The sequence below is a fragment of the Sus scrofa genome, chromosome 5, assembly GCF_000003025.6.
Source record: "Sus scrofa isolate TJ Tabasco breed Duroc chromosome 5, Sscrofa11.1, whole genome shotgun sequence".
Lineage (NCBI taxonomy): Eukaryota > Metazoa > Chordata > Mammalia > Artiodactyla > Suidae > Sus > Sus scrofa.
In genome coordinates, this window is record NC_010447.5 from 52,092,851 (window position 1) to 52,119,713 (window position 26,863).

The window sequence follows — 26,863 nt, forward strand, 5'->3', positions numbered from 1 at the left end:
CTATCTTCTCTGGCGTTTCTGAAAGGGTCAGAAGTTTTCAGGCAAAGAGTTTTATTTTTTTTTATTTATCCTTTTATTTCCTTTCTGGTCCAAGTCAACATCAAGTAATATTCAGCTATTATTTAAATTTCTTTCTACCCTATGCCAAAGGTGCTATTTTTTTTTTTTTTTTTTTTTTTTGTCTGACGCTGGCATATCTCACAGGAACATGAACATGGAGACAGAAGTCTTTGTCCACAGTTCACAGCCAGACTTTATGTCCATGACTAGATAATTGTTCTAAGAGGAAGGTATTTTGACTCTTTTTATTATGTTCTATAGCACAGAAATTAGAACTGCCAGTGACCGCCAAGCATAACAGTGTAGCTCATTTGGAACTCAGAAGGGCAAGAGTTGGTTTTTTCTTTTTGGCTTTCTCTTATCTAATAAAAATACAGAAACCAGTCCAGCATAATTTCTAACAAAGAGGCCCTCAGCTGGATATATTTTCTTTCATTATTGAAGATTACAAGTTTCTTTCTCAGAAAGGGCACGGAGATCTTGTGGTAATTTGCCTAAGGTATATGGTCACAGTCTATTAACTCTTTTTTTCTCATGAGAAGAGAAAAAGTCACTGCATTGTGCTGTCACGTTGTTTGACTTTCCAAAGGTCTCTCATTATGATGGCCAAATGTTTTGTTTTTCTTGGGGATTGATGAATGCGTGAAGGAGTTGTTTGAATTCTCAGAAAGTGGGGGTATATTTCCTATGAGCAAATCTCAGAGAATTCAAAATTGGAGATGTTGTTTTTCCCAAAGGCTTTATATTCCTAATTATACTTTGTAGTGTCTATTATTTTCTCTTAGTTTTTGTTCCTTACCCCACAGAATTATTTCCAGGAAACTACCTAAAACCCAGAGAAGGCTGTTAGATAATCTATAAGGTAGATCACACACATGCAGATAATTGCAAGCAAGCTGTCCATAAATTGCACATTTACAGCGAGTGGCAAGGTCTTGATATTATCGATTTCTGACGTTTAGGTGGCAAAGATAAGGAGACATTTGCTTTCCTGGGTATGGAAGTTGTATCTGAAGAGAAGCAAGAGTGAGTAATCATCCACAGTGCTCACATTGTCCTCACTGGCTCCTTAACACAAACGTATTTTCCCTGTGTTCATACAGATATGAATATGAATCTACAGTTTCAGTTTCAGGCAATTTGTCCTCAAACAGTTTCTTGTGTATGGAAAATGGAACCCAGATTTTCAAACCAACAGAAGATCCATCAGGTTATCTACTTCATTTTATTGCTTTAGCTAATTTGTAATGAATACTTCCTATGGAGGGGCTTTGCCTGAGTTTTGGGGTTTGGTGAAGTGAGGTAAACGAATGAAAAGATATTTCTTTTCCAGGATCTTAAAGGGGAGTACAGAGGGGAACTGGAATGGTTAATAATTGAGAACATTGGAGGTTCCCCTCATGGCACAGCAGAGACGAATCCCTGGTATCCATGAGGATGCAGGTTTGATCCCTAGCCTCGATCAGTGGGTTTGGGATCTGGTGTTACTGTGAGCTGTGGTGTAGGCTGGCAGCTATAACTCCAATTTGACCTCTAGCCTGGGGACTACCATATGCCACGGGTGCAGCCCTAAAAAGAAAAAAAAAAAAAATAGAGACTATTATTCTTTTTATATTTGAATATATTTCTCAAGACATCCTTGTCTATTTTTATTTTCATATTTATTTATTTATTTATTTATTTATTTGTCTTTTTAGGGCCTCACCTGTGGTGTATAGAAGTTACCAGGCTAGGGGTCCAATTGGAGCTGTAGCCACCGGCCTACTCCACAGCCATAGCAACTCAGGATCTGAGCCGCGTCTGCAACCTACACCACAGCTCATGGCAATGCTGGATCTTAACTTACTACCTACTCAGCAAGGCCAGGGATTGAACCCACATCCTTACGGATACTAGTCGGGTTCGTTAACCACTGAGCCATGATGGGAACTCCAACCTTGTCTATTTTAGAAAAATGTTTATTTAAAAATAAGTCAAAGAAACCCACCCAAAGACTACTGTAGATATAATTCCACAGAGGAAAAAGTCTTAGAAGGATGGGTTTATACTGACGATTCGGTCTATACAACTATCTAAATAGGAAATAGTGGTAGGAAGAAAGTTCAAAACATTTGTGTTAGATCACTGATATTCCATGGCAGAGAAAGCAGGCAAGTGTACTATAGTTTTGATTTACTCGATTCTCTTTCTGCTAAACTAGGGATTTATCTTTCTGCCCTAGTTCTCCCTCTTTACCAGAGGGACCACTCCTCAACCCAGCACAATAATAGTGCTTCTTCCAGCTTCTTGCAGTACCAGGCACCAGTATACCTGCCTCTGCCCCTTCATATGTGGAGGCACCTATATAATCTTGTGATACTTAGTCTGGAGGTGACCCTGTTGCTTTACCTCAGACCAGAACTTCTTTTCCTTGGAAGGGGATGTTTTCATATTGGTGGAAGTTACAGTGGCCCCCAAGGCTGGGAATTTCTCTGCTGGCATGAAACCAGTGGGAACCAAAATAGTTTAAAGGAGTATAAGAATAGCTGTTTTCAGAACCTCTAAACCAAAGGAACCCCCTGGGGAAGCAAAGAAAAGCAGTGACATCAACAGTGGCCTCTGTTCTTTCCTTGAGCTGGCTTCTGCCAAAGACTGACTCAGGTACTATTTCCTATTTTTTTTAATGTGCATTGTAGTAGATAAACAAAACTTTCCCTGTGTGATGTCTCTCCAGGGGAGTGTGTTGATTCCTTGTTTTCTTGATATTTTCGGTTATGCCCTAGAGGAAAACTAGAGTTTGCCTATGATCTATAGACACAAATCATTGTGTTCCTTATAGATAAAAATGTGAATACCCCGACATGGAGCCTATGACTTTCTGGATTGGCAATGGCTAAGAGATAGCTTTGCAAAAATTTTCTAAACCCGTCTTGCTCAGAACCCCCACATCTTTGGGTGGCATAATTTATCAATCATAAGGAAAAAGGAAAGAAAAAACCACAATGAGATATCATCTCACACCTGCCAGAATGGCTGCCCTCAGAAAGATAAATAACAAATGCTGGTGAAAGAGAAGTGTACCCCTGTGCTCTGCTGGTGGGAACGTATACTGGTTCAGCCACGGTGGAAAAGAGTATGGAGGTTCCTCAAAAAATTAAATAGATCTACCAGAGGATCCAGCATTTTTACTCCTGGATGTATATCTGAAAAATCAAAATTAAAAAAGCACCCTGTTGTTCATTGTAGCAGTATTTATAATGCTAAGGTATGGAAGCAACCTAAGTGTCCATCATCAGATTAATGGATAAAGAAGATGTGGTTGGTACATCTATCTATCAACTGACTGATCAATTGCTCAATAGAAAGATACAGTGGAATATTACTCAGCCACAAAAAAGAGCGAAAATTTGCCATTTATAACAACATGGATGGACCTGGAGAGTATTATGCATAGTGAAATAAGTCAGAAAAAGAGAAATACTATATATTTTCACTTATATGTGGAATCTAAAAAATAAAACAAATGAATGAATATAACAAAAAATAGAAACAGATCATAGATGCAGAGAACAAATAGTGGTTACCAGTGGGGAGAAAGGTGGGAGAAGGGGAAAAACAGGAGAAGGATATTCAGAGGTACAAACTACTAGATATAAAATAAATCAGATAAAAGGATGTAATATACAACACAGGGAGTATTGCAAATATTTTATAATAACTTTCTATGGAGTATAATCTATAAAAATATTGAATTACTATGTCGTACATCTGAAATTAATATAAAATTGTTAGGTCACGGTGCTTCAATTAAAAAAGAAGTTATTTGGGAGTTCCCATTGTGGCACAGCAGAAATGAATCTGACTAGTAACCATGAGGATGTGGGTTCGATCCTTGGCCTTGCTCAGTGGGTTGGGGTTCTGGCGTTGCCGTGAGCTGTGGTGTAGGTCACAGATGTGGCTTAGATCCTACATTGCTGTGGCCAGCAGTGGCAGCTCTGATAAAAAAAAAAAAAAAAAAGCTTTTTGGTAGTAACAGTATATAGTTGGCTCTATAGAGACAATGTGATTACTACCCAGTTAAATATTTTTAGTTTCTGGAGTTCCCATCGTGGCTCAGTTGTTAACGAATCGGACTAGGAATCATGAGGTTGAGGGTTCGATCCCTGGCCTTGTTCAGTGGGTTAGGAATCTGCCACGAGCTGTGTCACAGACGTGGCTCGGATCCCCCATTGCTGTGGCTGTGGCGTGGGCTGGCGGTTGCAGCTCCAATTAGAGCTCTAGCCTGGGAACCTCCACGTGCCATGGGTGCGGTCCTAGAAAAGAAAAAAAAATTTTTTTTTTAATTTCTATAAAGTTAATTAGAACTGTAGAGAATTCAAAATTCTGTTAAGACTCTTAGTTAAGTCTTATTAATAGAGTATCAATTCTAGGGAGAGATATTTGTGGCTTTGTTCCCTCTCCTAAATTAGTATATAAACTGGGTAGACTTATAGGACTTAACTTTAGAAATTGATGGTAAACTAGCTCTCTGGAGGGAAAAAAATCCTGATTTTTTGTGTTTGTTAATTTCTGTAGTGTAAATACCCCCATCGAACTACGAATATGTTATCACTAAATACTGAATTGGGAAGAGATGAGTATACTCATCTCTCCCAACCCAATAGGAATTGGTTCCAACATAACACTTACAGGTGGCCATACTTAAGTAATCGGTCAGAAAATGCAAGTGTGATGGCTCAGTGAGTCATTGCTGGCATAGTAAATTGTTGGCAATGTGCCACAGTCATGTAAGGACTGTGAAATGCTTACCAAAAACTTAAAATTAATTATTGTTAATATGTCATTATCAAAACACTAATGTAATGTCTTCTTTCTTTTAATGCAGAGTGTGTGAAGGAAGTTAAATCATTAATGTGGGTGTATGTACTAGTTGGAAATATTATACGTGGAATTGGTGAAACTCCCATCATGCCTCTAGGTATTTCCTACATAGAAGATTTTGCCAAATCTGAAAACTCTCCTTTATATATTGGTGAGTTGCAAAAATCTGCCTTAGCTTCTTTTCAAGATAGTAAGTTCCTTGAGGGTAGATAGTAGTTATTTATGTGGATGCTTAGTGATTTCCAGAAGGATGAACAGAGTGCTTTGGCACAGTTGGCCATCTTTTCAAGTTTGTCGAATGGAACAATTACGGGCTAACTCCAAATAAGCCACTTTGCTACATCTGCTTTTTGCTATTGCAAATACCATGGAGCACTCTTCGATGCCTCCATTTCCTTGGCACCACTCTATATCCAATCTGTTAAGAGATTTACCAATGTTTGCTCTAAACTGTCTCTTACATGCAAAACTTTTTCTCCCTATTTTCATTATTTTTGTTCAGGTCTTCGTTACCTCACTTGTAGGTTATTATGACTTCTTCAGTGGTCATTTTATCTCTGGTATTTTAAAATCGTCTTCTTATAAAACTTCTTGCAGTATAATTTTCCCCCAAGTTTTAAATATCTTCTCTCTCATGTTTATGAAAATACTGGCTCTTTGCTTATTAAATATGAGCTCTCCACTTGTATATCTCTGCAGTCAATTTATTTAGTTTCCTATGGAGTTTCTCTTTATCACAACCTCTCAATGATGGGCTATTTCATATTTTTCACAAATATCTGTCTTCATATTTTGGTTGTGTTTCCTGAAATTTCCTTTTCTAAAAAGTATCAGTACCTTCCACAACAGCTAACTTAAGATCCATCTTTGGATGTTGTCTTACAATCTCCTACATATTCTTAATTTTTTATGATTATCTTGTTTATATTCCTTAGTTACTCCATATATTTTTGGTTATAAAATCATAACTTTGAGTACAGGGACATTTTGCTGTTAATATAGTAATATACTTTTAAAACCAGAGAAGTCAAAAAGAATGAGAGAAGATAGGAACAGAGTCACACATAATGAAGAGATTAAATATTTAGTAACCTGGAATTCCCATTGTGGCACAGCTGAAATGAATCTGACTAGAAACCATGAGGTTGAGGGTTCAATCCCTGGCCTTGCTAGTGGGTTAAGGATCCGGCATTGCTGTGAGCTGTGGTGTACGTTGCAGACATGGCTCAGATCTCATGTTGCTGTAGCTGTAGTGTAGGATGGCAGCTGTAGCTCTGATTCGACCCCTAGCCTGGGAACCTTCATATGCTACAGGTGCAGCCCTAAAAAGAAAAAAAAAAAAAAATTAGGAGCCATTATCCCAAGCAATATTAGGTGATTTTGCAATAATTTTTTCCATTGTTTTTCCATTCAGTCTCTTTAAGTCCTTTCATATATCTGTATTGAAAGAATACAAAATACTCACCTGCAATAAATTCATAAACACCTTTTCGTAATATGTATTTCTTTCTTCAACAGATATTAGGGGGTGTAATATATAGAAACAATTTTTATAATCTCTATATGTATTAAGATGAATAAGACATGGTCCATATAAATTTAGTATGTAAATAACTACATAATTATAAATCAATAAAATGTAATAAATATGTGTATAATTAAATTTGAAAAATAACATGAAATTAGGAAAAAAATGAAATAAATGTCTGTGCCTAATTAAATAATTATAAATCAATTAGCTATACATTAAGAAAATAGTTATATATATGGCTCTGGAGTTTAGGAGCAAACATAACAGCTAGACATAAAATTTTAGAATCATCTATCAGTGACAATAAATGAAATTAAGAGAAAGAAGTAAGTTTGCCATGGGAATCTACATACTATATAGTGAGAGTTCCAAGAATAAAATGCTAGGGAACAATTCTACTTGAGTAGAATAGGAAGAAGAAAATTCAAAGAAAGGGCAGTCATAGGGGAAAAAGTAAACAATAAATGAACATATAGTTTTGTGAGTCTCAGGACAAAAACGTCAAAAGTTAATTGGCCAGTTAAGAGGATGAAGACCGGAAAAGACACAGGGTAAGTGGCAAAGAGGTCCCTGGGCTGCCTGAGAGTATTTTGAGTAGAATGTGAAAGGACTGAAGTAGAGTGAGTGGTGAGGGAGTAGAAACAGAGTGCAATGACAGGAAAAAAATCAGTATGGATTTGAGATATTGTAGAAATCAGTGGATCAGGGAGACAACATGTTCACAAAAGGGAGCGTTTTGTTGAGCAGGACTTTAGAGAAGAAAGGGTTAGTATCAAGAAGTTAGGTGTATACTGGGTGGACTGGCCTATAGAATCATGGAGAAGGCAGAGGCAATAGGAGAAAACATATTTTGAAGTAAAGAGGAAGAAAGTTGCAGAAACTCGTGCCTGGATTTTCAGTAAGCAGGGAGGGCACAGCATAGACTCAGAAGTGTGGGCAAGTCATGAGATAGCTGATGATAATGGTCCAGATGTGTAAAACGCCAAGTAAGGACAGAGGGGACTGATGGAAATGGAAGATAAGAATGTGGAGGGTGGAGTTCCGCTGTGACTCAGCAGTAATGAACCTGACGAGTAACCATGAGTTTGTGGATTTGATCCCTGGCCTCACTCAGTGGGTTAAGAGTCTGGCATTGCCGTGAGCTGTGATATAAGTTGCAGATGTGGCTTGGATCCTGCATTGCTGTGTCTGTGGCTGGCAACTGCAGCTCCTGTGAGACTCCTAGCCGGGGAACTTCCATATGCCACAGGTACCCTTAAAAAAAATGTGGAGGAGATACGGTAAGAGGACAGAGCCAGAGCAAGTTTCATGTTGTAGAATTGGGAGTGAAGCTTTTCTGAGGAACATGCCACAAGAAACTTATCATAACATGGTATTGCTTGAAAATACCTTTAAAAATATGGCAATGGAAAGCATCAAAAGAATCTTGCTCTACAGTGTGCTATTGGCAATAGCAAGATTCCAGCTGTAATACTGAAGGAACCATGGAATCAAAATGTCCATCCATGATATGGAAGGGATAATTCCATTCCAATACCAGACACACTGATGATATACTCATAAAACACAACAAAACTCACCAAAAAAGGCCATTACTTTCACCAATCTGTAACAGCACATGAGAAAATGGTTTAGAATGATAAAATGGACAGTCCCACTAATCTCATCTTTGTCTTATTAATTTATCAGGTCAATTTGAGATTGTGGAGACATGCTGTTGTAGAATTTAAAGATTCCTATTTCCTTGGTTTTATTATTAAGGAATGAAGTTGGACACACTGATAATTTTAAGTAAGTTAGTCTTTCATAAGAGAAAAGGAATATTTTCCTCCTGGAGAAGGGCATTTGTATGCAATATGATCTACTTGCTGCAGCTGATCTCCTCTTTCCGCAAGTCTTTATCTGTAACCCAGCATAATACGGAATTTGGAGGCCTTGAGAAAGTGGCTCCAATTATGAAGCTCTTTTTTTCTACACTGAAAAATAAAATAAAACAACTGTGTTACTTTTATGTACACTAAGCTTAATTTTCCTACAGATTGAATATGTAAGGAAAAATATCTGAAGTAAAAACAATTCAACCTTCAGACTCTTCATGGGATTGGCACTGGGCGTAAAATTGTGCTATAACTTCATATTTTCCTTTGTTTTTAGGGTTTATCGAAACAGGAGCTATCATTGGTCCATTGATTGGACTTTCGTTAGCGTCATTCTGTGCAAATATTTATGTTGACACTGGATCGGTGAACACAGGTAACTCTATAAAATCTATTTTTACAGTGTCTAGAGTACACAAAGCATCTTCAGGTATGTTATCACATTTAGTTTTTGCTTTACCTGACCTTAGAATCTCCACTTTTCAGGTGATCAAATTGACGTAGAGGAGTTTGGAGTGTCCGTCGTGGCTCAGTGGTTAACGAATCCAACTACGAATGATGAGGTTGAGGGTTTGATCCCTGGCCTCGCTCAGTGGGTTAAGGATCCGTCATTGCCGTGAACTGTGGTGTGGGTCACAGATACGGCTCAGATCCTGCGTTGCTTGTGGCTGTGGTGTAGGCTGGCGGCTACAGCTCTGATTAGACCCCTAGCCTGGGAAACTCCATATGCCACGGGTGCGGCCCTAGAAAAAAAACAAAACAAACAAACAAACAAAAAATTTAAAAATAGAAAAGAAAATTAAAAAATTAAGTAGAGGGGTTTAATTTTTCAAGTATTTCAACCAGTGAGCAAGAGAGCAAGATAAAATGCTGATCTTCTAACTCAAAATCCACTGCTCTTCTACTGCACCAAAATCATATTTCTTGTTTTCAAAAGATTTAAACACATAGGTTTGAATTTTTGTACATTAAGCATTAATCTTTTGTGCATAATGAAATAGACTTTACAGTTATTTAATAAGTACCTATTTATAAATTCCTTACATGATAGGGCAGATAGTCAAACTGGTTTATTGCTAGACATATTGTAACACCACATATTGTCAGACAAGTCTTATCAATGTGTGAATTATATACAAATTCTGTACTTGGATAGAACCTGACAATTATAATTTTAATAATTTTCTATAGTTTATACAGGAAATAATGATTTAAGCTAATATAAAATGTGTATATCTCTTTACAGATGATCTGACCATAACTCCCACTGATACTCGTTGGGTTGGTGCATGGTGGTTTGGCTTTTTGGTTTGTGCAGGAGTGAATGTGCTCACTGCCATTCCTTTTTTCTTTTTGCCCAAAACGCTTCCAAAGGAAGGACTGGAGGATAATGCTGAGACCATTACAAACGTCAAGGAAGAGAAACAAAGAGAAGGCAACAAGAAAAGGGATAGAATCACTAAAGGCAAATATAAACATTTTAAATTCTATATAATTTACTATTTATTATCTATAGTCGTGTCTGTATTTTCAGTAACATTACAATGCACTGGGCTGCATGAAGACAACTTATCAGCATAATGATACAATAATGTCTAGCTGGCGTGATTCTTCCTATGCTACTACATGGAAATATTATCATTTAAAAGCTGAATTATCTAAAGTCAACATTTATATAAAACTTTATATCAGTCTGGGCACTAAATAAATAAATAAATAAATAAATTTGGTGCCATTTGCCTTAAAAAATCTATTTACAGAGAGCATAGGGTTAGTTAAAAAAGAAATTCAAACCAAGAAGAAAAGAGGGAAAAATATACACTAAGCAAAATAAGTACTACATAGTTCTGAAATCAAAAATGTTAGGTTGGCTGTGAGCTCCTTGGAAGTTAAAGCAACCAAAGAAAACATTGTAGGTCAAATAATTCTCCATAATCAATGGAGGAAAGACTAACAATTTTTTTTTTAACATTCAATATGTTTATTTTTTTATTTTTTGTGTTTTTTATCTTTATTTCTTTCTATTTACCCAATAAATTATTTTTTTTCTAATGTACAGCATGGTGACCCAGTTACACATACATGTATACTTTCTTTTTTCTCACATTGTCATTCTCCATCATAAGTGACTAGACATAGTTCTCAGTGCTACACAGCAGGATCTCATTGTTAATCCATTCCAAAGGCAACAGTCTGCATCTATTAACCTCAAGCTCCCCAACCACCCCACTCTCTCCCCTCCCTCTTGGCAACCACAAGTCTATTCTCCAAGTCCATGATTTCTTTTCTGTGGAAAGGTTCATTTGTGCTGTATATTAGATTCCAGATATAAGTGATATCATATGGTATTTGTCTTTCTCTTTCTGACTTACTTCACTCAGTATGAGAGTCTCTAGTTCCATCCATGTTGCTGCAAATAGCATTATTTTGTTCTTTTTCATGGCTGAGTAGTATTCCATTATGTAAATATACGACATCTTCCTAATCCACTCATTTGTTGATGGACATTTGGGTTGTTTCCATGTCTTGGCTATTGTGAATAGTGCTGCAATGAACATACAGGTGCATGTGTCTTTTTTAAGGAAAGTTTTGTCAGGATATATGCCCAAGAGTGGGGTTGCTGGATCATATGGTAGTTCTATGTATAGATTTCTAAGGTACCTCCATACTGTTCTTCCTAGTGGTTATACCAGCTTACATTCTCACCAATAGTGAGGGAGGGTTCCCTTTTCTCCACACCCCCTCCAGCATTTGTTACTTGTGGACTTATTAATGATGGCCATTTTACCTGGTGTGAGGTGGGATCTCATGGTAGTTTTGAGTTGCATTTCTCTGATAATCAGGGATGTTGAGAATTTTTTTTTTAATGCGCTTGTTGGCCATCTGTATATCTTTCTTGGAGAAATGTCTATTCAGGTCTTTTGCCCATTTTTCCATTGGGTTGTTGGCTTTTTTGCTGTTGAGTTGTATAAGTTGCTTATATATTTTAGAGATTAATCCCTTGTCTGATGCATCATTTGAAACTATTTTCTCCCATTCTGTGAGCTGTCTTTTTGTTTTCTTTTTGGTTTCCTTTGCTGTGTAAAAGCTTGTCAGTTTGATTAGGTCCCATTGGTTTAATTTGCTTTTATTTCTGTTGCTTTGGGAGACTGACCTGAGAAAACATTTGTAAGGTTGATGTCAGAGAATGTTTTGCCTATGTTCTCTTCCAGGAGTTCGATGGTGTCTTCAGCCATTTTGAGTTTATTTTTGTGCATGGCATGAGGGTGTGTTCTAGTTTCATTGATTTGTATGCAGCTGTCCAGGTTTCTTAGCAATGCTCGCTGAAAAGACTGTCTTCTCTCATTTTATGTTCTTGCCTCCTTTGTCAAAGATTAATTGACCATAGGTGTCTGGGTTTATTTCTGGGTTCTCTATTCTGTTCCATTGGTCTGTATAACACTAACAATTCTTAAAGAGAAACTGTTCCCCATGTAAGAAATTGTAAATAGAGAAAAAAATCATATGATGTATGATGTAGGTAATACTGAGTCACATAGTTGTATTCCGGTAAAGGCAGAAGCATATTTCATGTGACAGATGTTTTGTGTAGATCCTCAATAAAAGCTCAAAGCATAATTTATAGAAGATGTATCTATGGCAGACTAAGCTAAGGCAATCCATGTATTTAGTAATCAAGAACACTCATTCTCAAACTTGGCCACATATTGGAATCTCCTGGAAAAATTTTAAAATTACTGATACCTGGAAATTCTGTAGTATTCCCCAGAAGTTTGATTTCATTAGTATAAAGTATGATCTGAGCCTTGGAATTCTTAAAGAGTGTTTGTTTGTAAGGTGGGTACAGACTCAGTTTCCTGACCTACAAGATGGGGATAATATTAGTATTTATTATTAGAGAGTTATTGTGTGAGGGTAAGAGGAGTTCTATTACTATTATTACTGTTTACTGGTATTGGTATCATTGTTGATATTGCTACTTCTACCATCACCCATAAATTATACCAATTTGCACAGTATTGTTAACAATTACAAATTCACTTAGACCACAATTGAACATAATTTAATACTTCTCAGGTCATTAGGAGCTAGTTCATAATGTTGAAAATTCTGTCATTATGATGACATTAATAAGTCTTATCAAAGGGCTGGTATGAACTTATAGAAGATGTTAACACAGAATATTGTTTATAGTCTGGAAGATCAAAACTAGGAAAGGGCTTAGCTTAGTATGAGACATATATATATATGGAATTCCCATTGTGGCTCAGCGGGTTAAGAATCTGACTAGCATCTATGAGGATGTGGGTTCAATCCCTGGCCTCGCTCTGTGGGTTAAAGATCCAGCTTTGCTATGAGCTCTTGTATAGGTTACAGACGTAGCTCGCATCTGGCGCTGCTTGTTGCTATGATGTAGGCTGTCAGCTGTAGCTCCAATTTGACCCCTAGCCTGGGAACTTCCATATGGCACAGATACGGCCCTAAGAAGCAAAAAGAAAAAAAAAAAGTTGAAACTACTGAGTTTCATCTCTTAGGACATGATGTCAATAAACATGGATGATTTAAAAATCTCCGAAGTACTCTCAACACAACTTTTCCCCTTGCCATGTACTTTATTCATAGAAATGATTTCTACAACTAGAATTCATTTCTTAGCATGAAGCTATGCTTTTCCTCTTCCAGTTTGTTTATTAATTGATGCTTTGTTCTAGAATGGATGTTAGGCAGTTTATGAATTCAGCAAACTAGGATAATGATACACAGTAAGTAAGGAAATCAAGACCAAGAACATGAAGATAGGAAAAGAGAAAAGAAAGTGTAAGTGAGATTTTGACCCCAAATTGAGGCAGTGTGAATATTTTCTAGAGCTGAGCCACAAATTTGGCTCTGAGCTTTGTCAGTCCACACAAGCAGAAAGATGCTTTGGTTAAATCATTTACATAGATCTTAGTATATACTAAATGAATCAGGATCTCAGCCAGTGAGACCTGGGGCTTGGTATTTTAAAAGATTATTTGGGAGGGGGAGGGAGTGGGAGGGATCGGGAGCTTGGGCTTATCAGACACAACCTAGAATAGATTTACAAGGAGATCCTGCTGAATAGCATTGAGAACTATGTCTAGATACTCATGTTGCAACAGAAGAAAGGGTGGGGGAAAAAACTGTAATTGCAATGTATACATCTAAGGATAACCTGACCCTCTTGCTGTACAGTGGGAAAATAAAATAAAAAAAAAAAGATTATTTGTAAACTATTGGCAGAACCACTAAATCTCTTGTTCTGAAAAAGCAGAGATATACCTAGTACTTGAGAAGATTCAGTCCCAAGAATTTCCACATGTATCTTCATTATAAATTTTCAGGAATTATATTATCAGTATTTGAATATGAACTTTATCAAATTGAATTCCTTCCTGACTTTAAAGAACAGAACAAGAGAACAGGCATCTTTCATTCTAGATGATCTCTAGATTAGAGAGGATACAAGTAGAAGGAAAAGAGAAGGATAAAAAGGAAATGGTGTGAAATCAGACAGCATTTTGTCTTTTTTTGTTGTTGTTGTTGTTGTTGTTGCTATTTCTTGGGCCGCTCCCGCAGCATATGGAGGTTCCCAGGCTAGGGGTTGAATCGGAGCTGTAGCCACTGGCCTACGCCAGAGCCACAGCAACGCGGGATCCGAGCCGCATCTGCAACCTACACCACAGCTCACGGCAACGCCGGATCGTTAACCCACTGAGCAAGGGCAGGGACCGAACCCGCAATCTCATGGTTCCTAGTCGGATTCGTTAACCACTGCGCCACGACGGGAACTCCCGGACAGTATTTTGGTCATGTTAACTTTTTCCTTAGGACATAACGATAACTAAAATGAAGGCAAAATGTATTCCGATCTCTATCCAGTCAGCTGCATCTTTGACTTGCAGAAGTTACTAAAACAGTGATACAGCTTTAGCTTTCAATGGGTAAAAACAACAAACACACATGCATTACAAAACACAAAAACATAATTTAGAAGGGAGGTTGATGTTTCAGGAAAAATCCATTATAAAATGAAAAAAGTTGCATTAGTTTGACACTGTTGTCATTCTTTCCTTTCAGATTTTTTGCCGTTCATGAAAAGTCTTTTATGCAACCCGATTTACATGCTTTTCATACTAATAAGTGTGCTACAGTTCAATGCATTTGCCAGTATGTTCTCCTTCATGCCTAAATATCTGGAACAGCACTATGGAAAATCCACTTCAGATGCAATCTTTCTCATTGGTATGTTTGTTCCTTACATCAATTGCCCACTCCCCCCCGACACACACCCAATGGTGAACAGTGTGTAGACAGATCTAGGGAACTCAGTTGAAATCTGTTAAAATGTTTCTATATCCAGTATATCTCCCCCTTCCGCTCTCTGGGAAAAGCAAGAGAGGATAGGGAAGAAAGAAGCTGGAAAATCCTAGTTTTCTTCTTTCTTTGTCTCTCTCCACTCAGAAGGCAAATTTGAATTATTTGTGGAAATCCTGGTGAATACACAAGTTAGATACAATTTTTCAGATTGGCGATTCATTCATGTAAAAAAGACAGTGTTAACTCATTAAGAGTTTTGTTTCATACCCAGATTTTACCTTTTCAGCTCCAGTTCATGAATTCCATGGTTTCTAACTTAGTTCCCTGGCTGCCCTGGTGTTTTGAGATGTCTTTGCAGCCCATTCTGATTTTTCTGCAACCACGCTAATCCTGGTGGTTCTACTCCAACCTGAGTTTCTCCTGGGATCCTTTTACTGCTTTGAAATGAGAATTCCCAAATTACATGTATCCATCCACATAATGTAGAGTGTTTGTTGCAAATTTAGATACCTGAGGCCCACCTCAGATGTACTAAGTTAGACTCTCTGGTGTGGGACTTAAGAACAATTATTAAGCCAGCTTTCCCAAGAATGTGATTTGGTGAACAGACCCTGGCATTGTAAAGATGCAACCTAGCGTGGTCTTTTCCCCTTTTCCCCTCTTTTTTGGGGGGAGGATTGGAGGAAGAAGAGTATTAGTCAGTAGCAGCAAGACATGAAATAATAAAGATACTTAACAACCACAGGCTGAGCAGAGTACCTCTAAAGTACCTTGAACCAAGTATTCTAAACCAGAGTGGGAATAAACACCTGCAGAATCATAAAAATCCTACTACATATGATTATATAATATACATTATATACACATCATTATACATATAATCCCACCCCAAAGAACAGAAAGTAATAAATAACTGGTCAGCCTTGACTTGTCGCTTCTACTTGGATGGTAAGAAAAGAGATACAGACCATGATCCCTGCATACAAGAAATTTACAGCCTTCTGTTATTAATTAAATGCACAGTAATTTAACAAATCTTCCAAAATATACTTAAGTGTTGTGGAGTATTCTAAAATCTCTCTGTATGTAATATGAAACTAAGTGGGGATACATTTAAGTTAGTCTTTTTCACTGTGAGTTGAACCTAAATGTTTTTTTATGTAAGACATATTAGATAAATGTGTTTTATCTAATGTTTGTTCCTTTGCTAAGTCACTTTGTATATAATATTTTACTTGCATTTATAGGTATTTATAACTTACCTCCAATATGCATTGGATATATAGTTGGCGGCTTAATTATGAAGAAATTCAAGATTACTGTCAAACAAGCTGCCCATATAGGATGTTGGTTTTCCTTAACTGAGTATCTTCTCTATTTTTCGTGTTTTTTCATGATCTGTGATAATTCTTCAGTTGCTGGAATAACTGCCTCTTATAAAGGGTATGTTGTTTTCTAATGAATGCTATAATCTTTCAACAATTAATGACATATTTTCTACAATGACTATCCATGAACAGATCATTTGCTAATTGGAGTTAATGACGGTGTCCTGTGATCTTTCTTCATCTTATTAAAGAGTTTGGGAAGATATCACAGAGTTAGTGAGTTTATGATTGTATGTGTGTGTTTGTGATACTCTAGATGATAGTAAAATGAATATCAGAGAAACTACCTATGGTTTTAGTATATGTTATTCATACATTTTATACTCTCATAAATGGGTAAAATTAAGAGTTGACTGTATAGTCTCAATCACTGTTATATGTTTCCATAATGGGACTAAATGTGATATAACTGAATGCTAATATATTATAATTTAATTATTATGTTTATATATATATTATATTTGTATAGTTATGTCTATCTTGCTGAAAGGTTTTAGATTTTCATTTTGAGTGTTAACTAGGGTCACAGGAAGGTCTTGTATAGTGATGTCAATTTTAAAAATTCATTGGTAGGACATATCTAGATAATGGAGTAAACAGTTAAATGAAAGCCATCCTGATAAGTTCCCATTAAAATTATTAAAGACTACATGATTGGAGTAATATTAAATATATAACCATAAAAGTAATTTTATATATTATCTTATTTGAATTTTTCAAATTCCCCTTAAGATAGCTGTTATTTTCATTTTACAGAAGAAAAGTTGAGATTCAGAAGAATTTGATGACAAAGGGAGGTAAAGAAAAAACCTCTTCAATTCCATCAATACAGAACAATAGAATTTAAAATTAGCAAAATCTTAAAGATTACCTCCATCTCCAATTATCTTGATTCTCAGAGCAAATGTGAGGCATAATCTAGTCATGAGTAAGGATTTTAATTCAGTCTTTAGACATCCATACTAGTTTTCTTTCCATCATATTACATTGAACATAGGAAAGTTTTGCTGTTAGACCTTTAGATCTTTTTAAAAAAATATTGTTGATTTACAATGTTGTTAGTTTCAGTTGTACAAGTGTACATATATATATATATATATATATATATATTCTTCCTCAAATCCTTTTCTACTGCAGATTATAAGATATTGAATATAGTTCCCTGTTCTATACAGTATGTCCTTGTTTTTTATTTTATATATACTACTGTGTACCTGATAATCCCAAACCCCTAATTTATCCCTCCTTCCTTTTCCTTTGGTCTGTGAGTCTCTTTCTGTTTAGCAAATAAATTCAGTGCAATCATTTTATTTAGATTCCACATATAAGTTATATCATGTGATATTTGTCTTTCTCTGTGTTAGATGCTTTAAAAATTTTTTTGTTATCATTAATTTACAATGTTCTGGTTTTATTGAGGTATAATTGACATAAAACATTGTATAGTTTTTTTTTCTTTCTTTTTTTTTTTTTTTTTTTTTTTTGTCTTTTTAGGGCGGCACCTGCAGCATATGGAGGTTCCCAGGCTAGGGGTCTAATAGGAGCTGTAGCTGCCACCTAACACCAGATCCACAGCAACTCCAGATCCAAGCTGTGTCTGCGAACTACATCACAGCTCACGGCAACGCCAGATCCTTAACTCACTGAGCGAGGCCAGGGATCGAACCCGCAACCTCATGGTTCCTAGTTGGATTCATTTCCGCTGCACCAAGATGGGAACTCCAAAACATCATATAGTTTTAAAGTGTATAATCTCATGATTTGGTGTATTGTATATTGCAAAGTGACTATCACAATAAGGTTAGTTAACACATCCATCACCTCACATATTTACAATTGTGTGTGTGTGCGTGTGTGTGTAAGGTGGTAACTTTTGAGGTCTATTCTCTTGGCAACTTTAAAACATACAGTATTATTGTCTCCATTTTGTTTGTTTGTTTGTTTGTTTTAGGGCCACACCTGCAGCATATGGAGGTTCCCAGGCTAGGGGTCAAATCAGAGCTACAGCTGCTGGCCTACGCCACAGGCACACAACACAGGATCCAAGCCATGTCTGCAACCTGTACCACAGCTCATGGCAACGCCAGATCCTTAACCCAGTGAGTGAGGCCAGGGCTTGAACCCAAGTCCTTACAGATACTAGCCAGGTTCATTTCCACTGAGCCACAATGGGAACTCCCTGAGCTTTATTTTTATTTTTTATTTTTTATTTTTTTGTCTTTTGTCTTTTTTGTTGTTGTTGTTGTTGCTATTTCTTGGGCCGCTCCCGCAGCATATGGAGGTTCCCAGGCTAGGGGTCTAATGAGAGCCGTAGCCACCAGCCTACACCAGAGCCACAGCAATACGGGATCCGAGCCGCGTCTGCAACCTACACCACAGCTCACGGCAACGCCGGATCGTTAACCCACTGAGCAAGTGCAGGGACCGAACCCGCAACCTCATGGTTCCTAGTCGGATTCGTTAACCACTGCGCCACAACAGGAACTCCTGAGTTTTATTTTATATCTGCTTTTTTTTTTTTTTTTTCCTGAGCACCTCACCAGAGAGTACAGAAAGAGGCTTCCATGTTGCAGAAACCTTAGGACTAACATTTTCTTGCTCTATACATTACTGTCCATCTTGGTTCAGAGGTTATTAGCTCTTTGAAACCTTATTACATTCTTTGTTTTGCTTTATATTTAGGAACACTTTCACAGATAATATCACTTTATGTTATCTATATTTTTTATTCTCTCTAATACTAAGTAACTTCCATGCTAAGTAGATATGTGATAAAATTGACTATTTCCAAATAGTCATTTTTTACCAACCAGCTTGTTTTGATGGCTATAGCTTTGTAATATGGTTTGAAACTAGGAAGTGTGATGTCTACAGCTTTATTCTTCTTTCTTGAGATTACTTTGTCAATTTGAATATTCAGGGTCTTTTGTGGCTGTAGTATGGGCTCCATGGCTGCCCAGGTTCTCTGTCTAGGCTGTCTGGATGGGTAGGACTAGAGGCTATGCTTAGCATTTGGGCAGAGCTTCATGGTCTATTGCCTGGGTGCCCCAATCAGGCAGAACCGCCAACCAAGCAGAACAGCCAACCAAGCTCTCTGCCAAACAGTATCACCACTTAGCTATGCTGATGATCAGAGGCACTAGCTTGGATCTCTGCTTGGGCACAGCTGCAAGCAGGAATGCAGTGTGCCAAGATCTGAGTGCTGGTTTCTATAAGTCCTGCCCTCCCCTTCCCACCCCTGCCTTCTCCATCTGATCCTCAGTGGTCAAACCCATTAGATTTTCCCAGTGATTCTCTTTTGGAAAGATAGGAGTGGGCCTCCTGGGAAGGATCCCACGACCCAGGGGGCATCCACCTTAGGCTCTCTTTTCCCACTGGACAAATGATAGGCCTAGCGGAGCTCTCTTGATGTGGTGTTGTGCTGGTCTTGGGGGAGGGCAATTTGATCAGAGTGTTACTGCTCCTGTTATCCTTCTCAGGTCATTATTCTAGGTCTCTGTGGTTCAGAGGGGTGCTTCAGCCCCACCACTGGGTTCTGGGACTTTCATAATAGTGTCTTATTTGTGGATATTTGCTAATTGGTCTTCTTGAGGATCACTGAACACTTTATTTTTATTTATTTATATTTTGGCTGCACCCACTGCATGCAGAAGTTACCAGACCAGGGACAGAACCTGTGCCACAGCAGTGACCTGTGCCACAGCAGTGGCCTGAGCCATACAGTGACAATGCTGGATCCTCCTATTGAACACTTTCATACTGGAAGAATGTTTTTGCTTACTCAAATAGTTACATTTCTGGAGCTAAATGTATTATCTACATTATAGACTGAACTTCCAGGTTTTGCTCCTACAGATTTTGAGCACTTGAGGTTGCTTTTATAAAATATGATCTCTTGTTATTTTCCACCATATGGAAACCCAGGGATCTGTTCATCTTCATTTTGGGTTTCTAAAACACCTGGAGGAGTTCCCGTCGTGGCGCAGTGGTTGACAAATCCGACTAGAAACCATGAGATTGCGGGTTCGGTCCCTGCCCTTGCTCAGTGGGTGAACGATCTGGCATTGCCGTGAGCTGTGGTGTAGGTTGCAGACTCGGCTCGGATCCTGCATTGCCGTAGCTCTGGCATAGGCTGGAAGCTACAGCTCCGATTCAACCCCTAGCCTGGGAACCTCCATATGTCGCGGGAACGGCCCAAAGAAATAGCAAAAAGACCAAAAAAAAAAAAAAAAAAAAAAAAAAAGCACCTGGAAAAACACTTCTCATATAGTAGGTATTCAGTTAAAGCTTGTTTATTGGTTTTTGTCTACCTGAAAGAAATCATTGAAAAAGTGGCTAAGGTCACCAAAGCCCTTATCTTTTATGCCAGAACTATAGTATGCAGAGCATGCATTAACATTTGGAAGATTTTTGTTTCTATTTGGGGGAGCAGAGGAAATGTAATTGTGAATTGAGATGAAAAGAAAAAGAAACTGCTCTAATATTCTTTCAATACCCATGGCATTATTTGAAATCATTTCAGAATGCAACAAGATTTACATGTGGGAAATATTCATGCTGACTGCAACAAAGATTGCAACTGTCCATCTAAAATATGGGATCCTGTATGTGGAAACAATGGCTTGTCATACATGTCAGCCTGTCTTGCTGGTTGTGAGGCATCCTCTGGAACAGGAATAAACATGGTAACAAATCCTATTAGCCTATTTTTTTAATGGAACTTTTGTTTTATGCACTGCATTGGCACATTCCAACTATGAACTGGGTCCACATTTGACAAAAGTAAAGTTCCTCCTCAAAATTAAATTTTTTTTGTGGGGAAAAATAAGTTACTTTCTATATGCTTACCTGATTTACCTTTTATTTCCTTGATGTTACTTTAAACTTCATCATATCTGAGCACTGATCTTTAATTTCATAGCAGTTGACATTATTGCTTAATAATTTCATTTAAAAATATTCTAGACCGAGATAAAGTTGGCAGTTTTGATCTCGGTTATCCAACTAATTTCTTTGTTGTTTCTTTTTTCTTTTTTTTTTTCCTGTGTATATCTACACACATGTTTTCTGCGCATTTCACAATCTGATAAGTTTGTAAAAAGATGGAATTGGGCATATTTTCATGCCTAACAAATCTCACTTAGAATGTTGGTCGGTGATATGAATTTAATTTGATTCTTATGGGAACATGAAAATTCAAAAAGGGTTGACTTTGTTTTTAAAATAAATTATATTTTGAAACAAAGCTTTGTTTATTGGTATCTAAAAATTTCTACTGAGCATTCTGAAAAAAATTTGTCATATTTAGCATATGGTAAAACAATATGTGTTTTTAAAAAGCATGACCTTAGGATAGCTGAGCTATTGTGAATTTACTCAATAAATTAGAAGGAGCCATCATTTTTCAGAAACCACCCTTCTGTGTTTTGTTTCAAACTATAATCCTGAGAGACACCATAAAGAATATGAAAGTAAAGAGAATAAAGTCTCCATTTTGACCCAGCTAGTATATAGAAAATATTTGAGATTTGTATTCAAGAGTTTCCTTCCTAAAATAGGATAATGTATTATTGTTTGATAGGTATTCCAAAATTGTAGCTGCATTCAAACACCAGGAAATTCATCTGCAGTTCTTGGATTATGTGACAAAGGACGGGACTGTTCTATGATGCTCCAATACTTTTTAATCTTGTCAGTGATCAGCAGTTTCATCTATTCCTTATCTGCCATACCTGGGTATATGGTACTCCTGAGGTACAAGAATTATTTTCTTTATTTAGATGTATTTCTGGTTACTAAAGTAAGAGAGCTTTTTATAAGAAAGCCACTCAGAGTCCACGATACTTAAGAACTCAGTGCTCTAATATAACATTTATTAAGATTTTCCTAAGTAAGCATTGTTGAATTTTACCAAACTTTAAAGTTAGGAATATAAATGTTCATCTGTTGTTATTCCCCTCCCTATTATCCCTTCTTTATTTCTTGAAGTTAAATTGGCAAGCCTTTCATTGTAACACAAGAAGAGACACATTTATATTTATATTTTAGACACATTATATTTTGGGTAAACCATATGAAACAGTCATCTTCCTAGGTACAGAGTGGCCCCCTAGAGTCATTTCCTATGGTTCACCCAATAGGACGGTGGAGTTTAGAGCTGTTGGAAGTCCTAGATTCACGTATTACTATCCATAAGGCAAAGGGCAGGCCAATTGATCTTTCTGAGCTTCTTTTTTCTTTCATAAAAAATGGATATAATAATAAATGCTCAGTTGTCTATAAAGCTCTTGTGAGACATGAATAATGAAGGGCTTATGAGATTGCAGAGCTAGAATTCAAACAGGTTTATTACAAGTGTTCTTTCAATTACATCATTCTTCATGACTTATAAACAATTCTAAACATGCCTAGTAAAAAAAATGCATTGTTTTCTCTTTTCTTCATCTTGAAGCAGATTTAAGTTCATTATAATTCTCAATTCGTAGCCCATTATCATCATAGGTTGGGGTAAGTTTTCTGTCTTGCTTTATTTTTGTTTATTTTAATTTTTATTTTTCATTCCATTCTCTACTTCTTCTCACCATAGGCATCCCTTTTAGTATGATATATATATGTTCTTTTTTTAAAAAAAATAAATTTTATTGGAGTATAGTTGACATAGAAAGTTGTGTTCATTTCGAGTGTACAGCAAAGAAAATCAGTTATACATAGACATACATCCATTCCTTTTCGGATCCTTTCCCCATATAGGTTATTACACAGTCTTAAATAGATTACCTTGTGCTATGCAGTAGGTCCTTGTTACCTATCCACTTTATATATAGTAATGTGTATATGTCAATCCCAACCCCGTAACTTATCCTTCCTGCCCCACATTTCCTCTTTGGTAACCAGGACTTTGGTGTCAAAATCTTTGAGTCTGTTTCTGTCTTGTACATTATAAGTTCTTTTGTATCATTTTTTATTAGATTCCACATATTAGTGATCTCATATATTTGATTTGCTCTGTCTGACTTACTTCATTTAGTATGATAATTTCTATGTCCATCCACATTGCTGCAAATGACATTATTGCATTCTTTTTATGGCTAATATTACATTGCTTAAATGCACCACATATCCTTTTTTCACTTTTTAAAATTTTATTGAAGTGTAGTTGATTTAGAGTGTTGTGATAAATTCTGCTGTACACACAATGACTCAGTTATACATGTACAAACATCCATTCTCTTTCGGATTCTTTTCCCACATAGATTATCCCATAATATTGGGTAGAATTCTCTGTTATACAGCAGGTCCCTGATGGTCATTCATCACATATACCACAGTATGCCTATACCAATCCCAAACCCTGGATCCATTCCTCCTGCTGCCCCCTGACCTGTTCCCTTTGTGACTGTAAGTTGGTTTTCAAAGTCTGTGAGTCTACTACTTCTGTTCTACAGATAAATTCATTTGTAGCCCCCCTTTTTTAGATTCCGCATATAAGTGATATCATAAGATGTTGTCTTTCACTGTCTAACTTCACTTAATGTGATAATCTCTAAGTCCATCCATGTTCCTGTAAGTGGCATTATTTCATTCTTTTTTGTGGCTGAGTAATATTCCATTGTATATTATATCACATCTTCTTGATCCAACCTTCTGTAATGGACAGTTAGATTGCTACATTGTCATAGCAATTGTAATATTATAAATAGTACTGCAGTGAACATTCAGGTGTATGTATCTGTCGATATTATGGTTTTCTCCAGATATATATGCCCTGGAGTGGGATTACTGGACCATATGGTAGTTCTATATTTAGTTTTTTAAGGAACCTCCATGCTGTTCTCCATAGTGGTTGCACACATTTGCATTCCCACTAACATATATTCTTCAATATGTATTTTCCTTTGAAAGATATTAATAATTTGCATATTTTTGCTTCATATTCACACAAACAGTATTGTGCTATAGATTTGTTTTGGTTCATAAGTCGCATGTGTACATAAATTCACCAAATACTGCTAGCACTTATTTATTTTCATACCATCAATACACAGAAATTTCTTCTGCCTTAAAGCCTCACTAGCATTTGGAATTATGGAACTTTCTGACTTCAGCTATTCCAATGGGTGTAAAATGGTAGCTTACTGATGTTTTAATATGTGACTTCCTAATTCAGTGAGCTGAAGCTTCAAAAGTTCAAACTTTTTTCTAGCTATTAACACTTCTGCTCAAAGACACTTATTCAGGGTTTTGTTTTTTTTTTTTTTTGCCCATTTTCCATTATAATTCCTATACTTTTTCTTGGTGAATTATAGATATTAATGTAATATTTATTTGATACAATTATCTTTTCCTGGTCTCTCATCTTTTTTTTGAATTTTTTCATAGTATTTCTAATGAAATAAAATTTTAAATTTTGTACTGAAATCTAACAATTTTCCTGCCTCAGAGTTTGTGTATGGGGGAGTCACATTTAAAAAGGGTTTCCTGGAGTTCCTGTCGTGGCACAGTGGTTAACGAATCTAAGAACCATGAGGTTGTAGGTTCTATCCCTGGCTCAGTGGGTTAAGGATCTGGCGTTGCTGTGAGCTGTGGTGTAAGTTGCAGCCGCGGCTCAGATCCCATGTTGCTGTGGCGCTGGCATAGGCCGGTCACTACAGCTCCCATTAGACCCCTAGCCTGGGAACCTCCATATGCTGTGGGAGTGGCCCTAGAAAATGCAAAAATACGTAAAATAAAATAAAATAAAATAAAATAAAATAAAATAAAATAAAATAAATAAAAAGGGTTTCCATGTTCCTAGTTTATAAAAGTATTCCCCTGAATTTTATCCAACTAACTTTACAGCTTTACTTAGTTCTTTAAGCCATCATGAGTCTACCTTTATTCATGGTGCATGGGAGAGAGAGTGTTATTTTTCTCACAAAAATAGTTTTCCCAATTTCATAGCATATGTAAGAGGTCCCTTTTCCATTGGTTTGTGGCGCCACCTTTATCATACTTCAAATTTTTATATAACATGGGCCTAATTTTTACTCTTACTCTGTTCCACAATTTTGTCTATTCTCATGCCAGTGCTATATTGATTTTACCACTTTGCCATTGCATATGTCATTGTCTCATAACAGTAATTCTTCCTCACCCACCAAACACTTTCACCTTTACTCTTTTTTTTAGTCCTTTCTTCCCAAATTGATTTTGCTGTGAATACATGAATCTGTATACTCACATACAAATTTTGATAGTATGGATTCCATATATTAATTGGAGAAACTGATCTTTTTGTTTTTCTTAGGGATGCACCCATGGCATATGGAGGTCCCCAGACTAGGTATCTAATCAGAGCTGTAGCCACTGGCCTATGCCACAGCCACAGCAACACGGGATCCGAGCTGTGTCTGCTATCTATGCCACAGCTCATGGCAACACCGGATCCTTAACCCTCTGAGTGAGGCCAGGAAATCGAACCCGTGTCCTCATGGATGCTAGTTGAATTCCTTAACCACTAAGCCACAACAGGAACTCTTTAATTGGAGAAACTCTGACATCAAATATTTGTGAACATGGAATATCCCTCCATTTATTTAAATTTTCCTTTATATATACTACACATACACACACATACAGTGGTACCATGTACAACTACAAATATACATGTATCCATATTATCCCAGTCATACTAATATGGATATGTACATATTTATAATTCTACATGGTACTATTTTCTCTTATATTTTCTAGTTGGTTATTCTTCATGTAGAGGAGTGATGTCGATTTTTTTAGTTTATTTTTTATCCAGCATCTTTTCTTATTTGTTCTATTAACTTCTTGATTTTGTTAGGTTTTCTTTGTTGATTTGTTAGATAGAAATATGTGCACATATTGAGAGTTTTGCCTCTTCACGTCCAAACTTTACACATCTTAGGTTTTTAAAGTTTTCTTGTAGCATCAACGTGGACCTCTAAAACTGTGTTAAACTATAATGGTAATAGTGAGTTTCTTGTTCTTTTATAATTTAATGGAAATCACAGAAATTTTCCATTAAAAGTGATGGTTTGTATGGATTTTTAGTATATAGTTTTCATCTAGTTTCTGAGTATTTAATAATGGAACTAGTACTAAACTGTTAAACATACTTTTCTTCACCTAGGAAAAAATTTACATATAATTTTCCAACTCAATACTTTTAGTATAGTGAAATAAAGTGATAGGTTTTATTATGTTGAACTCTTTGCATATTTAAGAAAATCTGTACTTAATTACAATAATTTTTATATATATGATTTGATTTGTTTAAATAATAATTTAAATTGTTATATCCATGTGGTTAAGTAAAACATACCTATTATTTTCTCTTGCTTTTCTTTTTTTGTTTTGGAAACATTCTAGGCTCATGAAATGGATTGGTAAATTTTCTACTTTTTAATGTTTGAAATGACTTGCATTAAATATCTGTTTGTCAAATATTTTATGAAATCACCTGTGAAATTATTTGTACTTTGGGCTTGTTGGACAGTGATACTTGTTTATTATTTTCATTTGTTTAGTGTGAGAGTCTATTCACACATTTTCCAATTCTGTTTATACCAGTTATATACTTGTTAGTATATAGGTGTTTATAATATTCTTTTATCATTTTGATATTCTCTGATGTAGCTGAAGGAGTTTCCATTTTTTCTTCTGTATTGTTTACGCACCTTTTTTATTTCTCTCTCTATTTTTATTTATTTATTTATTTTATAAGCTTTAATAAAGTATAGTTCATTTACATGTTTGTGATAATTTCTGCTGTACAGCAAAGTGACCCAGTCATACGT

General features: G+C 36.4%; 1 protein-coding gene across 22 annotated transcripts in view; it reads left to right on the forward strand.

Moving 5' to 3' along the window:
- The window catches only part of SLCO1A2 (solute carrier organic anion transporter family member 1A2), a 112,830-nt gene that overhangs the window by 72,548 nt on the left and 13,419 nt on the right, over positions 1-26,863 (forward strand). For 19 of the 22 annotated variants that reach the window (XR_002343818.1, XR_002343819.1, XM_021091162.1 and 16 more), the window contains 8 exon segments: positions 1,164-1,270; positions 4,925-5,071; positions 8,606-8,704; positions 9,575-9,793; positions 14,428-14,592; positions 15,915-16,110; positions 20,578-20,740; positions 21,637-21,809. Coding sequence is in view for 20 of the 22 variants with exons in the window: in XM_021091162.1 (XP_020946821.1) it covers positions 1,164-1,270; positions 4,925-5,071; positions 8,606-8,704; positions 9,575-9,793; positions 14,428-14,592; positions 15,915-16,110; positions 20,578-20,740; positions 21,637-21,809 (1,269 nt within the window). In the remaining 2 variants the exon portion in view is untranslated. 22 annotated transcript variants of the gene reach the window in all.